Below are 22,058 nucleotides of genomic sequence, written 5' to 3' on the forward strand. Positions count from 1 at the left end.
GTGAAAGTGGACATCATTGTCTTGTTCATGGTTTAAGGGAAATGCTTTTAGTTTTAGCCCATGATGTTGGTTGTATCTTTTTCATACATGGTCTTTAATACGTTGAGATATGATCCCCCTGTCTCCACTCTTGAGGGTTTTTATCTTAAATGTGTACTATTTAAGATAAAATAGCTGCATCTATTGATATGATGTGATTTTTATTTTTCATTTTGTTTATGTGATGTATCATATATATTGTATCAACCTTGCACCCCTAGAATAAATCACACTAGATCAGGTCTATGATTTTTTTTAATGTATTTCTGGATTCAATTTGCTCAACATAGTACTGGAAGTCCCAGCCATAATGATCAGCCAAAAAGAAAAAATAAAGGCATCCAAATTGGAAAGAAGATAGTAAAACTGTCGGTGTATACAGAAGACATGACATTGTAATATATAGGAAGCTCTAAAGACTCCACCAAAAAGCTACTAGATCTAATAAATGAAATTGGTAAAGCTGCAGAATACAAAATCAACACACCGAAATCCTATGCATTTTTATACCCCAATGATAAACTGCCAAAAAGAGAAACTAAGAAAACAACCACATCACACCGAGATCCTTGGCATTTTTATACCCCAATGATAAACTGCCAGAAAGAGAAATTAAGAAAACAACCACATTTATTAATGCATCAAAAAATAACAAGGTAACCTAGGAATGAATTTTACCTAGGAAGGAAGTAAAAGGTCTCTACTCAGGGAACTATATGACATTGAAGAATGAAATTAAGGAAGATACAAACAAGTGGAAGAATATTACATATTCTTAGATTGGAAGAATTAACATCATTAAAATACCCATACTACCCAAACTAATCTATAGATTCAATGCAATTCTTATTAAAATGCCAATGACATATATCACAGAACTAGAAAAAAATATTTTAAAATTCTATAAGGAACCAAAAAAGACACTAAAAAGCCACAGGAATCTTTAAAATGAAATATAAACTTGAAGGGATCCCAATACAGCTATCAAACAATGCCACAAGGCCATTGTAATCAAAATAGCCTGGTATTGGCATAAGAACAGACATTTAGACCAATGCAACACAACAGAGATCCAGGAAATCAACGCACAACTTTATGGTTGATTAATATTTGACCAAGGAGGCAAGAGCATACAATGGGAGTAAAGAGAGTCTCTTCAATAAATGCTGTTGGGAAAATTGGATTGGTACATGAAAAAAAAAATTAAAATCCAGGAAGAGGAAGGTTGGGGGATTAGGGTTGGAGGTGGATAAAAGATAGGGGGAAGGAGACTCCTGCAATAATGTCAACAATAAAAAATTTTTATAAGAACACCATGTGAACCTGGATTTTATGACATCTAATCATTCAATAAAGTAACTTAGTATTTGATAGAATATAAAATATTGAGAATTAGATACTATTTTCCCTTGAGGAGCAGTGCTGTTAGTTTATTGATACTAACTGGCATAAGCACAAAAATAGTCAACTTGTACTGATCACTTATAATGTGGTAGGATCTGTCTTAACACTTTCTATGCACTTTTATAAAATACTAGAGGCCCAGTGCATGAAAACTCATGCACTGGAGGTGGGTCCCTCAGCCCAGCCTGCCCATTCTCATAGTCCAGGAGCCCTCAGGGCTGGGAGGCTACCCAGGGATCAGGGGAAGGTATCGCCCCATCACACCTCTGCTGCTGCCACGGCTGGCAGCACAAGCCTCAGCTGGCCCTGGTTACCAGAGCCTTGGGTGGCCGTGGGCGGCTGGGCAGCTGCCATCTGAGGCTGGCCTGACCTCGGGCCAGCCCTGAAAAGCTGAGGGGACTGGGGGACTCTGGGGGCAGGCGCATGGAGCAGCAGGGCCGAGGGGACTGGGCGCCACCATCTTGTGGCTGTGGGTGCCACCACCTTTGAAGGTTGGCAGTCAAATAGCATAGTCCCTCCTTATTAGCTTTGGGTGGCACCATCCTTGAGGGCAGGGTAGTCAATTAGCATATTCCCTCTTTATTGGCTTTGGATGCCACAATCGTTGAGGACAGGGCATTCAATTAGTATATTCCCTCCTTATTGGCTGTGGGCACTGCCATCTATGAGGGTGGGGCAGTCAATTAGCATATTCCCTCATTAGCTGTGGGTGCAGCCATCTATTGCAACAGCATGAGGGTCAATTACCATATTCCATCTTTATTAGATAGGATATACATATTGAACCTGTGAAGGTAATATTTTCATCCTTATCATATATGACAAGAATTAATTTTACAATTTTAAGGCCATTCAATGAGTTATTGGCTAGGCCAATATTCAATGCAATAAGTATTCTACTCACTGATTCTAATGATCAGTGCTAAATACCAGCATTCTTATAATTTTTACATTTTTTCCAACTTTAGTGATAATATCCCTTATCTTTCACATTAGCAATGTGACCTTAAGCAAGTTATTTATCTCTTCATACCTCAGTTTACCCATCATGCAATTTGAAATAGTAATTACACCCAAATGAATAAAAAATATACGTAAAGGTTATGAAGGTGAAATAATTTGATACATATAAATAAACAAAAGGAATGTATGACACATAGTAAGTGATCATTAAATACCAGTTTTACTTTATTTATTGATTTGACCTGATTTTCATGCAGACTTTATGTTAATATTTTTTTATCCAAATTTAATTTAATTTAATTTGAATACATATGGGGCAACTTCTCAAATTATCTCCTTGCTTTTATCAAGTTATCAAATAGAATATCCAATATGTGATGAATAGTCTAAAACATAAATTATCGCCTAATACCATTGGCATTAAAGGGGGAAAAAGGTATCAGCTTGTTCATTAACATAAATTGCTCTAATGAAGCCAGCAGGAATAATAAAATGTTGGACAAACCAGCGTTACCTGTCCACGAACTAGTATTTTCATTCCGTGCTCCTTAAACATTGTCACTGAGGCAATAATAAACTAGTCACACTTCCCTGGATTGTTTTTAGGGGAAAATAAATGAGAAAATGTTAAGACCCAGGCTTAACAGATCATTCTGTAAGTTGGCTCTTTTGTAAGGAAAAAAAAAAGAAGCAAAAGACACCATAAAAGAAAACTCTGGTCAATGGCTGGGATGATGTTTTGAATATAAACTAGCATATAAGACTTACTTCTCTGAAAAAGAGAGACAAAGAATATCCCAGAAATAGTCATAGCACAGTTAAAAAAAATCTCTACTATAACTAAAACCATTTTCCTAGGGGAAATGCATGTTTATGTAAGCATATTTTCTTATAGTCCTGTGTATTCATATGGATAAGAAAAACAGTTAATATTATTTATTAATTGACTAGCAACATTTACGTACCACAAACATAATCTTTTTGAAATTTCAAAGGCATGCATGTGCTGAGATGTCCTTATCTCCTCTAGAATACCCATGTGGTTACGATCATTTTGATAAACCATACTCCTATATCTCATCAATAAAAAACTCAAAGACACTCTGAATCACAACCCATATTAAGCAAACTTGCATTCTGGAATAATGTCTAAATCCATGCAGTATATTGTTCACTTAGAATTACAGTATTAAATTTAAAAATGATTTATTTAAAATCATTATCTTGTGAGAAGAGAGAGATACATTTCTTCATGTCGATAAATAAGAAATAAAATCTCTCTTTTTGTATTGATTGATCACTCAAGATACACAGAAACATCATTTAATGTATAAAATGATTGATAATTTTCACAAAGGATCACAATATATGAGAGTGAGGTAAAGACACCTTAAATCCCCAACCTCTCTAAAATCAATTGAATAATTCAGGATAATAAATAAAAATAGCTTAAAATTTTAATTAAATACCTTCAGAATGATTGCAGGATTTGACACACAATAGCCTCCTTTTCCCCAATAAATAAGAGTTAAGGAGAATCAGAAAGAGGCAATTAGAAGATGAGAGATTTAAGAACATACAGGGATTTTGAAATAAAATGAAGGCCACTGATGGATAAGAAGGAGAAGGCAGCCACCTCCAATGCAATAGCAAAGGAGAGAACCTAGCTGACCATCCTCACAGTGCTCTAGAGGAGCTGCAACCCCAGAGTCATGTGGAAAAGCAGGGAGAGAGATGAAAGGGTGGGACTGGGAAGAGTGGCTAAAATGTCTATTATTAATGGAAGTCTGTCCACAAAACCACAGAACTAGTTAGCTCTCAACCCTCACTACACACCTATTCCTCTCAATGACACAATGCATTCAGCACAATACTTTTTATTCCCAGGGTCAAAATTTAGAAGGGTATTTTTTTTCTAAAGCAATTGAGTTAATGGTGACTACAGAACTCAGGCTTCTCAAGTAATCTGCCCTGGAATAGGCTTTATCCAGTTAAACTATTGTAAATTGCATGGACTAAAAGCCAGCTTTCAAAATAAAGGCTGTCATGAGACAAACCCAGTCACACAGGCAAAGTTGCCAATTTGTTTTCTATCATACAAAACGGTGTGGAAGTAGAAACTCATGGCAGCTTAAAGCTCCTGCTGAACAAAGCAGGTAAAGTCAAAGTCTTCCTCCCTCCCTCCCTCACTCCCTCCCTCCCTCCTTTTGTTTCACTTCCTTTCCTTTTTCTTTGCTCTCTTCTTTTCTTCTTTTTCTTCCATGGGGATATTGTCCTATTGGGCATGGGCTAATGATCAGACTTTCCCAGGCAGAGAACCACTGCTAGGGAAATGAAAAATCTGTAAAGCCATATAGTGCTGTTGGGACAAACCAGAGGACTTTCAAATGCTTGGTGAAATTCCCACAGAACATTAGTTGAATTCCATTATTATGTAAGACTAGAGGCCTGATACACAGAACAGGTGCACTTGGGGTGGGAGGTCCCTTAGCCCAGCCTTCACCCTCTCCCAGTCCAGGAGCCCTTGGGGGATGTCTGACGGCTTTAAGGACATACAGGGATTTTGAAATAAAATGAAGTCCACTGATGGATAAGAAGGAGAAGGCAACCACATCCAATGCAGTAGCAAAGGAGAGAACCTAGATGATCATTCTCACAGTGCTCTAGAGGAGCTGCAACCCCAGAGTCCTATGGAAAAACATACGACTCCATGGGCAGCAGGCCTAAGCTTTCAGTCAGACATCCTTAGCGTTGCCTCAGAGGCGGAAGAGGCTCTCACCACCACTGCTGCGCTTGCCAGCTGTGAGCCCAGCTTCTGGCTGAGTGGTGCTCCCCCTGTGGGAGCATATTGACAACCAGGGGGCAGCTCCTGCATTGAGCATCTGCCACCTGGTGGTCAGTGTGCATCATAGCAACCGGTCATTCCGCTGTTTGGTCGATTTGCATATTAGCCTTTTATTATATAGGTCTGAAGACCCAGTACATGAAATTTGTGCACTGGTGGCGGGGGCGGTTGTCCTCAGCCCAGCCTGCATCCTTTTCAATCTGGGGCCCTTTGGGGGATGTCCAACTGCCAGTTTAAAGCTCCTGCTGAAGGAAGAAAGTAAAGTCAAAGCCTTCCTTCCTTCCTTCCTTCCTTCCTTCCTTCCTTCCTTCCTTTTCTTCCTTCTTCCCTCCCTTCCTTCCTTTCTTCTTCCCTCCCTTCCTTCCTTCTTTCCTTCCTTCCTTCCTTCCTTCCTTCCTTCCTTCCTTCCTTCCTTCCTTCCTTCCTTCCTCCCTTTCTTTCACCTCCTTTTTCTTTTCTTTCTTCTTTTCCTTCCATTGGGATATTGTCCATTTAAACTGGCAGTTGGACATCCCACTCACAATCCAGAACTGCTGGCTTTTAACAACTTGCCTGCCTGCCTTCCTGCATTATTGCCCCTAACTGCCTCTGCCTGCCAGCCTGATCACCCCCTAATCACTCCCTTGCCAGCCTGATCGACATGTTCCTTTGCTGGCTCGGTCGCCCCCAACTGCCCTCCCCTGCTGGCCTGGTGGCCCCCAACTGCCATCCCCTGCCAGCCTGGTCACCCCTAAATGCCCTCCACTGCCAGTCCGGTCGCCTCTAACTTCCTTCCCCTTCCGGCCTTGTCCCCTCCAACTGCCCTACCCTGCTGGCCCGGTCACTCTTAACTACCCTCCCCTGCTGGCCTGATCACCCACAACTACCCTCCCCTGCCAACCATCTTGTGGCTATGTGTGCCACCATCTTTGAGGATGTGGCATTCAATTAGCATATTTCCTCCTTATTGGCTGTGGGTGCTGCCATCTTTGAAGTTGGAGCAGTCAATTAGCACATTTCCCCCATGTTTGTGGTTGCCCCAATTTTTGCAACAGCGTGAGAGTCAATTAGATAGGATGGTAAAAGACTAGTTAATGGCAATCTTCTGTAGCATTTGTATGTCTAGTTCCTATATTGTTTTATTTCCATTATTGTAGCTGTGTTTCCTGTACATAGATATAATTTCACTCTCACTACTTTTTAGATTCTCCTTCTTTGTCTTTTCCAAAATTTTATTATGCTGTATCCCACCATGAATTTCACTGGACTGATCCTATATAATTCTCTTTCAGCTTATTTCATCTGTGGGTTTATGCCTTTTGCCAAATTTCTAAATGTTCCAGGCATTATTTCCTCAAATACTTTTCCAACCTTAAGTTATTTCTCCTACTTTTTAGGATGCCAATGTCTTGGGTATTATATATTTTCCTATAACTCCCCATATCCTTGAGGCTCTATTCATTTTTTCATCCTATTTTCACTCTGTTGTTCAATTTGGGTATTTTTCAGCTTCACTGATTTTTTCTGTTGTCCCCACTATTCTGCTGCTGAGACCATCATTGAGTTTTTATATACAGGGTGGGGCACAAGTATGTTTACAGTTGTGAGGACAGGAAACACAGAGTTCATTTTTGTATTATTATTTATTAAGTAGAGGCCCAGTGCACATATCCATGCACCTGTGGGGTCCCTTGGCCTGGCCTGTGCGTGGGATCAAAACTGGCTCTCTGACATCCCCTGAGAGGTCCCAGATAGTCAGAGGTTGCAGGCCAGACCAAGGGACCCAACCGGTGAATGAAGGGAGGCCAAGAGGGATGCAGGAGGTTGGCCAGCCAGGGAGGGACCATGGGAGGGATCTAGGCATGACCGGCCCGTCTCCCTCAGTCCCAATCAGCTGGACTACTGTAGCAAGCTCACCTATTAGTTGGAGCATCTTCCCCCTGATGGTCAGTGCACATCATACTGACTGGTCGACCAGTCGACTGTCTGCCCCCTGGTGGTCAGCGCACATCATAGCAAGCGGTTGAGTAGCCTTGGCATATCATTAGCATATTATGCTTTGATTAGTTGAACGCCCGATGTGACAACTGGACACTTAGCATATTAGGTTTTTATTACATAGCAGCATTGTATTATTTTCCATAACCTGTAAACCTATTTTTGCCCCACTCTACATTGTTATATATTTCAATTCTAGGGTTTCAAAGCAATTCTTCTTTATATCTGCTTACATCCTTGCTGGAACTTTCTATCATTTCATTAGTTTCCAGCATGTTTGCAAGTGCTCATTGAAACATGTTAATGATGACCACTTTAGAGTCTTTGAAGAGTATTTCTAACATCAATGTCAACTTAGTGTTAATTAATGTTTTTGGTGTTATATGATGCATACAAGCATGTGTGTGTGTGTGTGTGTGTGTGTGTGTGTGTGTACCATTTTATTGCCTTTTTCTAGTTAAAGAATGATTAAATTAGTTAATATATTTACTCTGACTTATTTATAGCAAGCATTTGTTCACTTGGTTTTAAATTACCTTTGAAGGGAATACATATTACTTTATAATGTTGTGGATAAAACGGGAGCCACATACTAAACTTGACAAGCTTAAGGAAGGCATACATGGTCGGTCTTATAAACTCAGAGACATAAAGTAACCACATAAGAAGGTCTGAAACTTAAAACGTCTAACTAAAAGGGAGTCTTGGTATGTATTCAGGTCCTAGGCTAGTATCTTCCTTGACAATGGTCAGTCTATCTTAACTGAGCTTGTAGATTGTCCTTTTGCATCTAAAATAGCATACCTTTGGAATGTCACCATAATCTTTTCCAGAACCTTCATGGCACAACTACTGCACCAGAGCTAGAGACCAGAGAACTGCCGGGAGCCGGTCCATCCTTGCTGTTTCAAAGGACCTGGCATATATGGCATACTGTTCTTAAAATGTTTGCTCACCTTCTTGGCACTATTTGTTTTAACCAAGGTCTCCTCTCTGAGAAAGGTTATTTCCCCAGGTAGGGATTTTCCCCTGAAGTTAGGGAGGGAATAAAACCCCTCAACTAAGTGCCAGGCGGGTAATTAATCACTTTAACTACCAACAATCATGCTTAAGCTACATAATCTTTACTCCCTGGAATGGAGATAAGAAACACCCTACCCTTTGTAATAGAGATTGATAGGATTGAATCAACTGGTATAAATACAGATGTAACAAGACAGAAAGACACAGAACTTAGAACACAGAACTTAGAAGAGAGAACCTACAGACAGAACCTACACAGAACCTACAGACAGAAGAACTTCACTGGAGAGAACATGGCAAAAGATCCTGGACTGAACCTGACTACAGAAATTGGCAAGAGAACCTGACTAGAACCTGGCTACTGAACCTGGCTAGAGATCCTGACTAGGCTGCTGATCAACTGAACGCTGTCTCCGTGTCATTCCTTCTTCGCTGACTCCGTCCACACCTTTGGGGACCCCTGGACCTGCTGGGGTTGGACCCCAGCAGAGAACAACTCAATGCTATCTTGATCCCGCATACCATCTCTATGGGCTCTAACTGTTCATTATCAAACATCCTATACCCACCAGGGTAAAGCAAGGGTGTGTCTATTTGTATTACTTTTCATCCAATCTCAGAGATTTTCCAGCTTTGCTGTCTCCAGGCTACCAATGAATTCCAGGTAACCACCCCTATGGTCTCTCTTTGATTCTGATGCATAAATCAGCAATAAAACCACTAATCCCCAGAGCATTGTATCCATCCTTTTAGGTTTTGCTTCCCAGCAACTGTTGTCAGTTTGCCTCAAATAAACTCTTATAAGATTATTTTTCTGGGACTAGACACCCTCTTGTGGACAATGTATTCAGTACCAATATGTTCCTTTGTGATTATTATTTTTATGTAAAAATGTCTTCTGTCATTCTAAAATGTTTACTCATTGCCTTTATCTGCTTATTTTTCCTTTTTTAAAATACTGTTTCTCTATAGAAACCATTTTAATCAAAATATAAGATAATACTCTAGGCAGTTTGGGTTAGCGGATAGCGCCTTGGCTCTGCAATTGAAGCATCCTGAGTTCATTTCTGATCAAGAGCATTTACCTTGGTTGCAGGCTCAACCCCTGGCCCTGGTCTGGGCAAGTGGGGAGGCAACCAATGGATGTGTCTCTCTAACCTCCATGTTTCTCTGTCTCTCCCCCTGCTTCCACTCTCTAAATATCGATGGAAAAATATCCTGGGGTGAGGACTATCAAAAAACAGTGTAAGATAATTATGCACTTTTTTCTTCAGTCAACTAGTTTTAGTAGTAATAGTTTCAAAATCACTTTTCTATAATGTTTCTTTAAAATTTTAAGAAAAATTAAATAAAGCTTAGACTCTATTTTATTACTGTGTCTTATGAAAGGGCCAAATTTTTAACAAATACATTATGCTTTGGAGAAAGAACTAAGCTAATAAACAAATAAGTGTTTTACTTTTCTTATAACCAAATTAATTCTCATCATTACTGCAAGACTAAATATTTGTTTGTTCTTGTTACTGTTGTTCTTAGTATTCAGATTGCTCCATTCTACCCTTTTAGCGTATTATTTGATTCTTTTTTGCCCTTTGTTTACACAAACTATTGCAGACCAAATTCTAGCTTCATGTGTGAGAAAACCATTTTAAATATCTATAGCAAAGTTCATAATAAAAAGGATAAGAAAGCAAGTATTCCATTGACCAACAGAAATTATGATCTTGGAATCTTAAGATACAGGAACTAGTTTATAAAATTGTAAATAAAAAAAATCTTAATCTCTCTCTCTCTGTGTGTGTGTCTTTCATACACATACACACACAGACATTCACATACACCTCATATATAGAATCAATTACAATTTACATTTACCTTTTGGTCATCACATATAGTGCCATCCGTTACATAGGTATTATCTGGATCTGTGACTTTTGAATCGGGTCTTGTAGCTGCTGACATACATATATGGCCACCCAGGTAAGTATATTGAACATCAAAATTTCTCGTTTCCGTTATACGTGTATTTGTCCAGTCACAAACTAGCTTTGCACACAAGGTGTTACTGGCAATATAAAGAAGAGAAAATTCCCCATATGTCACTTTGGGACACAATTTTTTAGGTAAATAACAATAAAATATTAGAATAAAACATTACTCAGGACATAACACCAAGCTACTCAGAGCATACTCCATATTATTAAGTACAACACATAAATTCATCCATATGTACTAAATTCATCTCTCACTTGAATTAAGTGACTTATTGCAGAAAACACATACACACAAACACATACATGCATTTGGGAAATAGGTAGGTTTTAAAATACACACTAAAAAGCACATCGAATTTCATGACAGTTTCCAAAGTCATCCTGTAGATAATTCACTTCTTCTGCACATAGATACGTTCCACCTCTAGCAACTGGAAATAAAAAGTTCCAATTACTCATCTTACAAAAATTAAAACTAAAGTATGGTACATTAATACAGAGACATCTAGACAGCAGCAATATCCAATCAATGGCGTCTACTGCAAGTATTACATGTTACCTACTGGCTCTTCCAGAATGAGAAACACTCCCAAAAAACTACCCACTTGAGAAGAGAAAAAGTGGTATCATCTTCCAGAAATGACTTAAAAGTCAGTCATTTATTTTCTGATATACAATTCTCGTAATCTATTTCCTGTATACCAATCTCATGAAATTTGCCTAACGGTCTGTTCTCTTTGTCTTATATTTACTAAGCTTATTTTGTTCTTGACATAATTCAAAGGTATTTTGATTTGCAATTTTATTTTCAAATTTAGATTTAAATAAACAATATATTTTTGTGGATTTTAGGGTGAGTTGCTGACTTTAGAAAAACACAGTCCCAAAATGAACCCCTGAAAATCACACACAGCTATTACATTTTCCAAATAACTCCGCACACTGTCTAGTTGGATCTCGACATACTCCATTATAGCAATAGGCGGTTTTATTGTTACATGGTTCTAAATCGATAGCTTTCATGTCTGTCACACAATTCTGAGATGTTCCAGTGCAAAATTCTGTAAAATCACATGGATCAATGCTTCTCCGACATATATGTCCTCTTGGGAGTAGCTGTGAGGGAAAAATAAAATTGGGGGGAAGGAATACATTTTATTCAAATGATTTGAAGTGCTTCCCACATGGCAATGAATCAACTCTTACCACACTATTCCAAGCAAGGTATTATTATCTGCTATTATAATTTACATAAGCTGTCATTATAGTTAAGAATCATGAGAGGCTAAATGAAATGTCAAAGATCACATACTACTCAGTACAGGAACAGGGGTGATATAACTCAGATTCCTGACTGATGCTATTGACATTAAGCACAACCACTGTGCATGTTATCCACTGAGTACGACACCCTTCTTTTGAAATAATTTACTCTATGCTAACCTACAATGAAGTTTAAGTGAACATGAGCATAATGGCATCAGGTCACACCCAACACCATATTCGGAGGCAAGTATGTATGTGATGTTCTGAAAGAGGCGGAAATGTTAAACACACAAGTCAGCGTCTTTTTTTCCCATCTGGAAATGCTGCATTGCCTTTCAAGTAGTGTTGAGCTCTCTCATTGTTCCTAGTAACTTCAAATGTGAGAACAATGGTCAATTAAAGGTGGATTCCAGTGACGGAGTAAGGGGCAGGAGGAGGCTGTTACCAAAGCAGAGGTTCAGGATGAAGTCTTTTCACAAGGCTGTTGCTCAGGTTTCATGATTGAACCTAACTGTTTGAAACAAAGGACCCTGTTGATTTCTTTCTTTTTTTTACTAATATATATATATATATATATATATATATATATATATATATATAATTGAAACAATATTTTTGTAAAGTATCAACCAAAAATGTAAAAAGATTAAGTGAGAGCATTGTGTTTGTAACTCTGATTTAGATTCTATTACATTTTTAGCTACTTAAATAAAATTATACATTTACTTAAAAGCTCTAGAGAACTAGATCAGAAAAAATCCAAATGACCATCAATTTTCACCTCAATTTTTAATAGGATCTAGTTAGTGAAAGCGTTCATAGTTGTAATGCTGTGGTTATACTAAATACTTACTTCAAGATCAATAGAATATATGTTATATCAAGGTTTGCATAATTGTTTTTCAACTTTGGGTTCTTGGAGACAAATTAGACTCCTGAAATTCTGTCCTAATTCAGATACTAGTCTTACTCATATTTCTAAAATATGGCTGAATGGATAGCATTTTCATTTCAAGCAATTTTTCTTTCAGATGTACTCCATCTCTACCATGAGGGATTATGAATTTTAAATCTGCTCTGACTCAGGATGATAATCAGAAAACTTCTCCCTAGACACAGGGAAAGGATCAGTGGTGGAAATTGAACTCAGCAGGATCAGTCATGGTTTCTTCTATTAGCAAGCAGAGAGGCAGATGCTGGCAAAGAAAGGATCTCTCTACTCTTCTGAAATATTGTACTGTGGACTAGACATGCCAGGAGATGTAATGAGTTATCTCTGTTACACTAGCAGAAACCTTGTTCGAGACCTGTCAATGAAATTGCAAGGATATGCAATAGAATAAGGATTCTATTGTTCCTGTTTGAAATATTCTCCTGAGCACTAAGTAATACTCATCTTTTCCTAAGTTTCATAAGTGCTTGTTTGTTCTCCTTTGCTTGGCCATTATCAAGATACAATCTTTTGTGACAGCAGAGAGTATTATGCTAATTGAAATAAGCCAGTCAGAGAAAGACAAATACCATATGATTTCACATACTTGTAAGTGAAATCCGATGGACAAATTAAAGAAACAAACAAAATAGAAACAGACTCATAAATACAGACTGACAGCTGTCAAAGGGTAGAGGTGCTGGGCACTGGTTAGAACAGGTGAAGGGATTAAACAGTACAAACTGGTAGCTGCAGAATAGCCACAGAGTTGCAGTTTGCAGCATGGGGTATATAGTAAAAAATGTGGAGAAAACTGGGTGTGGGGCCAGTGGGCCACAGGGAGTCTACTCTATGAAGTGCATGGTTGTCTGACCACTTTGCTCTCCATCTGAAACTGGTGATGAATGGAATTAAATTTAAACTCTGGCTGATCTCTCTCTATAAAACCTTAATATGCAAATAGACCGAATAGCAGAGCAACCAAATAACTGAACAAGCAGTCGCTATAATGTGAGCTGACCACCACAGGTCATACACAAAACATGGCAGATGTCGGCAGCAGGTGGCTGAGCACTGAAAATCGTGGGCATCTGCCACAGTGGGATGATGGAGCAGGTGAGCAGGTGTGACAGACCAAGGAAGGGCACCAGTTGCTGTCATTGGGGAAGCCTCTTGTGATTACTGAAAATTCTTTGCTCCCGCATGCCATGGTCCCGCCCAGAGCTCACACCTGCTGCCGCCGGCACCAGCCCTGCTTGCACCTGCTGCTGACTCTGGAGCCACTGCTCACACCGGCTGCTGGCACCCAGCGCCCAGCCCAATCGCTTGGCACCATCAGCGGGTGTGAGCAGTGGCCACTGGCCGCATTCGCCCCTCAGGGCTTCTTCACCACCCCCTGCTCTAAAGGGATGATTGGTGCCAGTAGTCGCCTCTTGCAACTGCTGCCAGCTCAGCCCTGCTTGCACCCACTGCCAGTGCAGGAGCCATCAGTTTCACCCACTGCTGGTGCTGGCCCCGTTCACACCGACAGCCATTGCTGGAGCCGCTGCTCGCACCCAATGCTGGCACCAGCCCCAATCGTTCCGTGCCATCAGCGGGTGTGAGCAGGGCCAGTGCCATCAGCAAATGAGAGCGGGTCTGCCAGTAGACAGGAGACTGGGGGCCATGGCAGGAGGGGTGGGCTGAGGCGCAGAGGATGGGCTGAGACCTGCCCCTGTGCTGACTGCAGCCTCGTGGCCCACAGTGCCTTTCAAGGTGCATGAATTCCTCCACTGTGCCCCTAGTCCTATATAATAAAGAGGTAATATGCAAATTGACCATCACTCCAACACACAAGATGGCCACCCCATGTGGTCAAAGATGGACACTACAAGATGGCCAGCAGGGGAGGGCAGTTGTGAGGGACCAGGCCTGCAGGGCAGCATAGCTAGGGGTGACCAGGCCAGCAAGGGAGGGCAGTTAGGGGCAATCGGGCAGGCAGGGGAGCAGTTAGGCAGTTAGGCTGGCAGTGGAGTGGTTAGGAGGTGATTAGGCTGGAAGGCAGGTGAAAGTTTGGGAGCCAGCAGTTCTGGATTGCTGTTTAGGCTCAGTGGGATCGGACCTAAACAGGCAGTTGGACATCCCTCTAGGGCAGTGATGGTGAACCTATGACACACGTGTCAGAGATGACACGCGAACTCATTCTTTTGGTTGATTTTTCTTTGTTAAATGGCATTTAAATATATAAAATAAATATCAAAAATATAAGTCTTTGTTTAACTATGGTTGCAAAGATCAAAAAATTTCTATATGTGACACAGCACCAGAGTTAAGTTAGGGTTTTTCAAAATGCTGACACGCCGAGCTCAAAAGGTTCGTCATCAGTGCTCTAGGGTTCCCAGATTGGAGAGGATGCAGGCTGGGCTGAGGGACACACACCACCATCCCCATGCACAAATTCTGTGCACCGGGCCTCTAGTAATAGAATAGAATACTACTAAAGTGCTAAGTGGTGGTTATGGTTTGATTGATTTTCATTATAAAACAAATTCCAGAATATGATAATAGTATTTTTCGACCACTATTTAGAAAATAAAAGAACTCTTCAGCTTATTCTTCTAAAAAGTGAAGTCATGTAAAGTCAAATGATATTTTAGTCCCTTGATATTTAAATAAAAAAGCTGTATATCTGGAAGTTTTCACCTTTGTTGTTCAACTATAACATTAAAATTATACTATATCTAAGGTGTTAAAAAATAGTATCAGAAACAAGCCTTATTTCAATTTTTAGTAAGCTTGAATTTAAAGTCCACATATAGTTAGAATACTCATATCTTTAAAAATTTCACAGATAAATAAAGTATATGTAAGAAATTCATAATAAACATCATATTGTACAAATTTTTTAAAAAGACACAACTGACCACTACATAACATGTATTATACAGTACCAATTACATTTTTTTAAATTGCATATAGAATTGTCTGTGTACTGGTTAGAAACAAGTTATTCATTGCTATATATCGGCAATACAGTTGGTTAAATTATTGTCTTCCATATCTTTGCACTTTGATTTATTTCTATCTAAATAGAAATGTCATTTATAAAACACTAGAGGCCCAGCACACAAAATCATGCATGTAGGGTCCCTAGGCCTAGCCTCCTGTGATCAGGGCCATCTCTGCCCGTTCACCAGTCCCCAAGACATATGCTCCCTCCATCGCTGGGCTGTCAGGCCTTTGGGATCACCAGTTCATCCCTGGCTGCTCAGGGACTCAGGCCTGTGGGAAAGTGTGCGCCAGTGACTTCACTTCCATGAGTGTGTGCCAGCTGCTGATGGAACCCACTGCCTGCTCGGGGCCACTTACGCGGGCACCGCCACCACTGCTGCTGGGGTGGCACATGCGCATGGAGGTGAAGTCACCAGTGCATGCTTTCCCACAGGCCTGAGCTCCCGAGCAGCCAGGAATGAGCTGGTGATCCCAACAGTCTGACAGCCACCCAGTCCCCCGTCACCCACCCCAATTCCCCCATTCACCATCACTGATTCATCCATCAGAGCCTGCTGGCTGGGGGCAGGGACCAAGAGGTCAGCCATTCAGCCTGCTCACCAGTCCCAGTTGAACTCCGCCGCCGGTCGCGGGCTGGGGGTTAGGGACAGAGAGGTGGTCAATGCCACCTGATGGCGCCTGGTTGAGCGGTAGTTTTGGTCATGACACTATGGCCTCTGGCCTTTTATTATAGAGACTAGTGGCCCAGTGCATGAAATTTGTGCAGGGGGGAGGAGGGGTAACCCCCAGCCTGGCCTGCACCCTCTCCAATCTGGGACTCCTTGGACATCCCTCTCACAATTCGGGACCACTGGCTCCTAACCATTCGCCTGCCTGCCTGTGTGGTGGCCCCTAACCGCTTCTGCCTGCCAGCCTGATCTCCCCCTAACAGTTCCCCTGCAGGCCTGATTGAAGCCTAACTGCTCCCCTTCTGGCCCGAACTCCCACAACTGCCCTCCTCTGCTGAGACCTGCCTTCTCCGCTGGGACCCGCCTCCTCCGTGCGAGGCAGCAGAGACACAAGGACTGGCCTCCTCTGCACCACACAGAGCCGCAGAACTGCTAGGCCTCACCGCTCGGAGCGGGCTACGCCTCCTCTGTGTGCTTGGCCATCTTGTGGCAGCCATCTTGTGGTGGCCATATTGTGGCGATGTCGCACACGAAGGCCACCTAAGCTTTTATTAGTATAGTTAGATAAAATTGTTAAAATTTGAAAATGAATTGGTGTAATTAGCCCACTTGAAAGTAGAAAAGAGAAGAAAAAAGGAAGACTTTTACCCTTAGGTCCAATAAAGAAAGAGAGCAGTCTTAAATGAGAGCAAAAGCAAAGTTCTATTCTAACACATATAAAATTAATGAAAACCAACAAAGTACATTTAGCTCTTGCCCTGAAGCTTTTAGCAGCTTGTACTGTGGATTTTCACTCAACCAAATGTAGTGATTATCTCCATTTTAAAGAGCTTGGGATGTAGGTAAATGGCATTGGACTGTTTAGAAAAGCTGTATTGCACTGGTTTGGAGACAAAGGTCAGGATGAGAGCTCTAATGAAGGGAAAAGGAACAAGATTTACTGCTAAGAAGTAGAAGCCCTACACTGGCCTCTACATTCATGTGACTTAAGTACAACTGACCATTGATTCTAATTACTAACCCACAGAGTAAAAATGAACATATATAGAACAAAGCAGAATAATGTTGTGAGAGATTTCATTGAAACAGAAAATATCTCTCTTTAATCCACTTTCATGTTTGTCATAGACTCCTGAAAGGGACAATAAATGAGGTGCTATAATGATGCAAACCACAGAAGACAAAACCTAACCAATCCCCTCTCAGATGTGGCTACAGAGAAAAACATGAATGGAAAACTTCCCAAGAGAAATCAATTCAATCCTCCACTTCTAGGCCAGGAGTCCTTGACCAAGGCAAATTTCACTACTTTATATGCAACATATTCCACATAGATTCCTTTTTCTAGTATTTTCAAAATCAGGTTTTTAAAAGTACTGTCTTTTATTGGAGCATTGCATGTCAACTGTGTGTTAGCTGGCTCATTTATAATTTTGTCGTAAATTGTTTCATGCTGAAGAGCTTCACTCAGGCAGCACCGTGAGGAATTCATAGCACCCAAATAACCTAAAATTGGTATTGAGTGCAATAACTAGATGGATCTTGAATAGAAAATGAAACAATACAGAGAGTAGTGGAGCTAAATAGTAGGTAGAAAAAGACCTAAAGACATCATCTAAATTCTAAAGCCAACAGTGCGTGAATAGGGTACATAAAGTAGCATATTTGAAAGATGTGTACAAACAAGTTTTTAAAAAACTAAAGCAGAGAGAAAGCACAAGAAAACAACAATTTCATGAGGTAAAAAGGTTATATTTAGAAAGCTTACCAGACAAGTTTTATTGTCACAGCATGGTCCACTGCCACATTCTGCAGCTACAGTGAGTGTACAAGTTTCAGAATTACAGCATTTTGTAAAATCACATTCCTAAAAGCAAATACAATCAAATTAAATAATTAGAATTTGCCATCAAATAGATTTTATTTGTCAAAATAAACTAATGTTTGTCTCTAAGTTAAATACAATTACAGTATAATTTTTACTTCTGTATTTACTAGTATTTATAGCACTGCTTCATTTGAAATTATGATATTTTCAATATAGAAAACGATGGTAATAAATTATGCATAATTACATGCTCAAGAAATTGAACTTTTACTTATTTTATGCAATTAATTTCAATCCCCTTTGGTTTTGTAAACATATACATACCAATGAATTTCTACATTTATATTTTTTTATCAAATACACTAGAGGCTTGGTGCACAAAAATTTGTGCACTCAGCGGGTGTCGCTCAGCCTGGCCGGTGCCCTCTTGCAGTCTGGGACTGCCCGGGGGATAACCACCTGCTGTCTTAGGCCCGCTCCCCAGGGGATTGGGACTAAGCTGGCAGTCAGACATCCCTCTGGCAGCCCGGGAGCCCTCAGTGGATGTCCACTTGCCAGTGGAGAGCAGGCCTAAGCTGAAGTCAGGCATCCTTAGCGCTGCTGAGGAGGCGGGAGAGGCTCCCACCACCACCGCTGTACTGGTAGCCATCAGCCTGGCTTGTGGCTGAGCAGAGCTCCCCCTGTGAGAGCACACTGACCACCAGAGGGCAGCTCCTGCATTGAGTGTCTGCCCCCTTGTGGTCAGTGTGTGTCATAGTGACCAGTCATTCCCAGTCGTTCTGCTGTTAGGGTCAGTTTACATATTACCCTTTTATTATATGGGATAGAGGCCTGGTGCATGGGTGGGAGCCAGCTGGTTTGCCCTGAAGGGTGTCCAGGATCAGGGTGGGGGTCCCGCTAGGGTGCCTGGCCAGCCTGGGTGAGGGGCTGAGGGCTGTTTGCAGGCTGGCCACAGCCCCATCAGGGTAGGGGTTCCCACTTGGATGCCTGGCAAGCCTGGGTTAGGGGCTGAGGGCTATTTTCAGGCTGGCCACAGCCCATTCAGGGTGAGGGGGGTCCTGCTGGGGTACCTGGCCAGCCTGGGTGAGGGGCTGATGGGTGTTTGCAGGCTGGCCACACCCCCTTCAGGGTGGAGGTCCCCGCTAGGGTGCCTGGCCAGCATGGGTGAGAGGCTGATGGCTGTTTGCAGGCTAGTCATGGCCCCCAGCCACCTAAGCTCCCAGTGGAGGCTGACTGGAAGCAGGTATCTGGGGTTTAATTATCTTCTATAATTGAAACTTTGTTGCCATCAGCAGAGGCCAGAGCCAGCCAGGGCAGGTAGGAAGCTTGGCTTCCTCCATCGCCAGGACAACCAAGCCTCCTGCTTGCTCCAGGTCTGTGGCTGCCGGCCGCCATCTTGGTTGGGTTAATTTGCATATAGTCGCTCTGATTGGCTGGTGGGCGTGGCTTGGGGCATAGTGAAGGTATGGTCAATTTGCATGTTTCTCTTTTATTATATTTCCATATCAAGTCTTCTCAAGAAATAATTTTAGAAATGTATAACAAGGTATGATTGTGACGAAATATGTGACAAAATAGAGGTTTTTAAATTATGATATTTTGGTATTATAAGAAATGTTTCAGAGAAAATTGTTGTCATTATTTGCTTAGCTATAAATGGAAGAAAATTTTACCTATGGACCTGGAGAACATAATTCTAAATGAAATAGAACAATGAGAGAACGACAAATACCATATAATTTCACTCATATGTGAAAGTAAATGAACAAGCCGAGCTACTAAGAAAAATAGAAACACATTCATAGGTAGAGAGCAGGCATTCATCTCTTGTGATGGGGTGGTTGGGGTGTTCAGGGAGGTTGGTTGGGAGTTGAAGGATTAAGCAAAATAGAAAAAAAAATAGAGAACGATAGAGAAGGCAGTAATAAGAGGGTAGTTATGTCAGTAAAGGCCTATCTCAAAAACAAGTGAAATCCCAAATAAACAACTTAGCATTCCATCTTAAAGAACTAGAAAAAGGGCTCTGTCTGGGTTGCTCAGATGGTTCCAGTATTTTCCAGATACAATAAGGTTGCAGGTGTGACCCCTTGTGGCGGCACATACAAGAATCAACCAATAAATGCGTACGTAAGTGGAACAACAAATCAGTGTTCAAATATACCCATTCTGTTTACAGTCCCCTTTATGAAACAATGCAAATCAATTGGGTGAGAAACCACCCCAAAAGTTCCATATAAACCAAATGGCCTCTTACAGAGATAAGCCACAAATAGGAGACTTTCCATCTGAAAAAAAACAAAGAAACAAACAAAAACCAGAAGTAGCCCACTTACTGATTACCTAAATAATAAGATCACTAGGACCCCTCCCTACAAAACTCACCTCATGCCAAGAAAATTTAGTTTACTGGAGAAACAGCATACAAATGCTCCTCCTACAATATTGATGATAAACTGCTGACACTTCAAAGCAGTGAATACTGATGAAAATGTGTAAAAGATATGAAAAGACCATTCAAGCATAAGAAAACCAAAATAATTAAGATATCCTCAATTCAAAGTTTTATATGCATATATACCTCTTGACATAGCACATTCACCTATTGGTATACACCCTTAAGAAATGCAGGCACATGTACAGCAGCAGGGCTGTGCAAGAACAGTCATAACTGCATGAATCTTAGTAGCCAAAGAGTGAAATAAATTTAAGTTTTCATGGACATAGAAAGGATAAGTTATAATATTCATAAAATTAATACTAAGAACAATGAAAACAATTGGATTATACCTACCTAAAGGAAACTGATAAACATGACAAGTACAATATTGGGTGAAAGACCAATTTCTTAGATGATGTAAACCATATGATTGTAAGTTGTAAAAAGGTAGTAAACAGTCAACCAAACCAAGTTGCATGAAGATGCAAAAAATAAGATGTAAAACTATGATGAGCAGCAAAGTACTGAAACAATTACCATCTAATACTATATGTTGGTTTGTGGGAAGAGGCATGTTATTGAGAGAAGACACACAAAGAACTTTGGCATCGGTAAAATTTGTTTTGGCCTAAGTGCAAATTATTCGGGTGCTTATAATTCATTACACTCTCCATCCATATTTCATGTATATACCTCATGTGTGTTATATATCACAAGGAAATAATGAGAATGAAAATTTTTATTGCTAAACAATCATAGGTAGAGTACTGCCTTTCAAGAGTACTGTTGTCCTAAAATATAGTTTAAGGAAATAATTTTAGAAGGAATCTTTGACATATAAAAAACTAAAGGAATGGTAGGTAAAATAAGGTAACTATGTTTTAATAAAGTCTTCAATGTACTTTTTACTATAAAGTGTGAGGTGACAGAAATGAAATATTAACAAACATTGTAGATAAACTAGTTGAGTCAGAAACACGGTTATTTTGGAGAAGGTAGCCCAGATATTGTTAAACATTAAATAAGCATGGTAAAAATGAAAACATAATAGAAATAATAATCACAATAATGTCTAAGGTGATAATCTTATAAATCAAATACAGATTAAATAATAAGTGAAAACAATGTAGATATTGAAGGTAATAGTACAGAAAAACTAAATGATAATAGAGAAATATTGGGGACATGCTAAATGAAAGGAAGCTGGTGTGTGCATACCGATAGAGACAGAGACAGAGAGATAGAGAGACAGAGATAGTAATGGAGATAGAGGTAGATATGTCTGACTTTAAAACTGAAAGCAGCATTAGAGATAAGATGACTCACTATTTGATGATACAAAGTTAGTATCTTGGAAGGTATAACTATTGTAAGTTTGCACCATGTAAAACAGCTTTAAAATATAAAGAATGAATTGAGTAAATTCTAGTGAGGAGGATGCAAATATAACTGTATCATTGGAGGTATCAATATAATTTCTCAAGCGCTGAGAGGTCAAAAAATCAAAATTAATAAAAATACAGAGGTTTTGAGTCATTCACTTACAATTGTAATGTAATCAAGTTATACGGAATTTTTTCCCTAATAATTAGAAAGCCTTCATATTTTCTAGAAAATCTATATCATTCACGACATCACAATGAATAAGTATATGAGGACAGTCACAACAAAATTCAGTGATTAATTAATTAT

The 22,058-nt window shown here is 40.2% G+C and overlaps 1 protein-coding gene across 1 annotated transcript in view; it reads right to left on the bottom strand.

The window, feature by feature from the left end:
- The window catches only part of LOC132228623 (A disintegrin and metallopeptidase domain 3-like), a 117,505-nt gene that overhangs the window by 23,258 nt on the left and 72,189 nt on the right, over positions 1-22,058 (bottom strand). The window contains 4 exon segments of the mRNA XM_059685343.1: positions 10,127-10,316; positions 10,586-10,676; positions 11,166-11,361; positions 17,870-17,968. Of these exon segments, the coding sequence (XP_059541326.1) occupies positions 10,127-10,316; positions 10,586-10,676; positions 11,166-11,361; positions 17,870-17,968 (576 nt within the window).

This window comes from Myotis daubentonii, chromosome 2 (genome assembly GCF_963259705.1).
Source record: "Myotis daubentonii chromosome 2, mMyoDau2.1, whole genome shotgun sequence".
NCBI lineage: Eukaryota > Metazoa > Chordata > Mammalia > Chiroptera > Vespertilionidae > Myotis > Myotis daubentonii.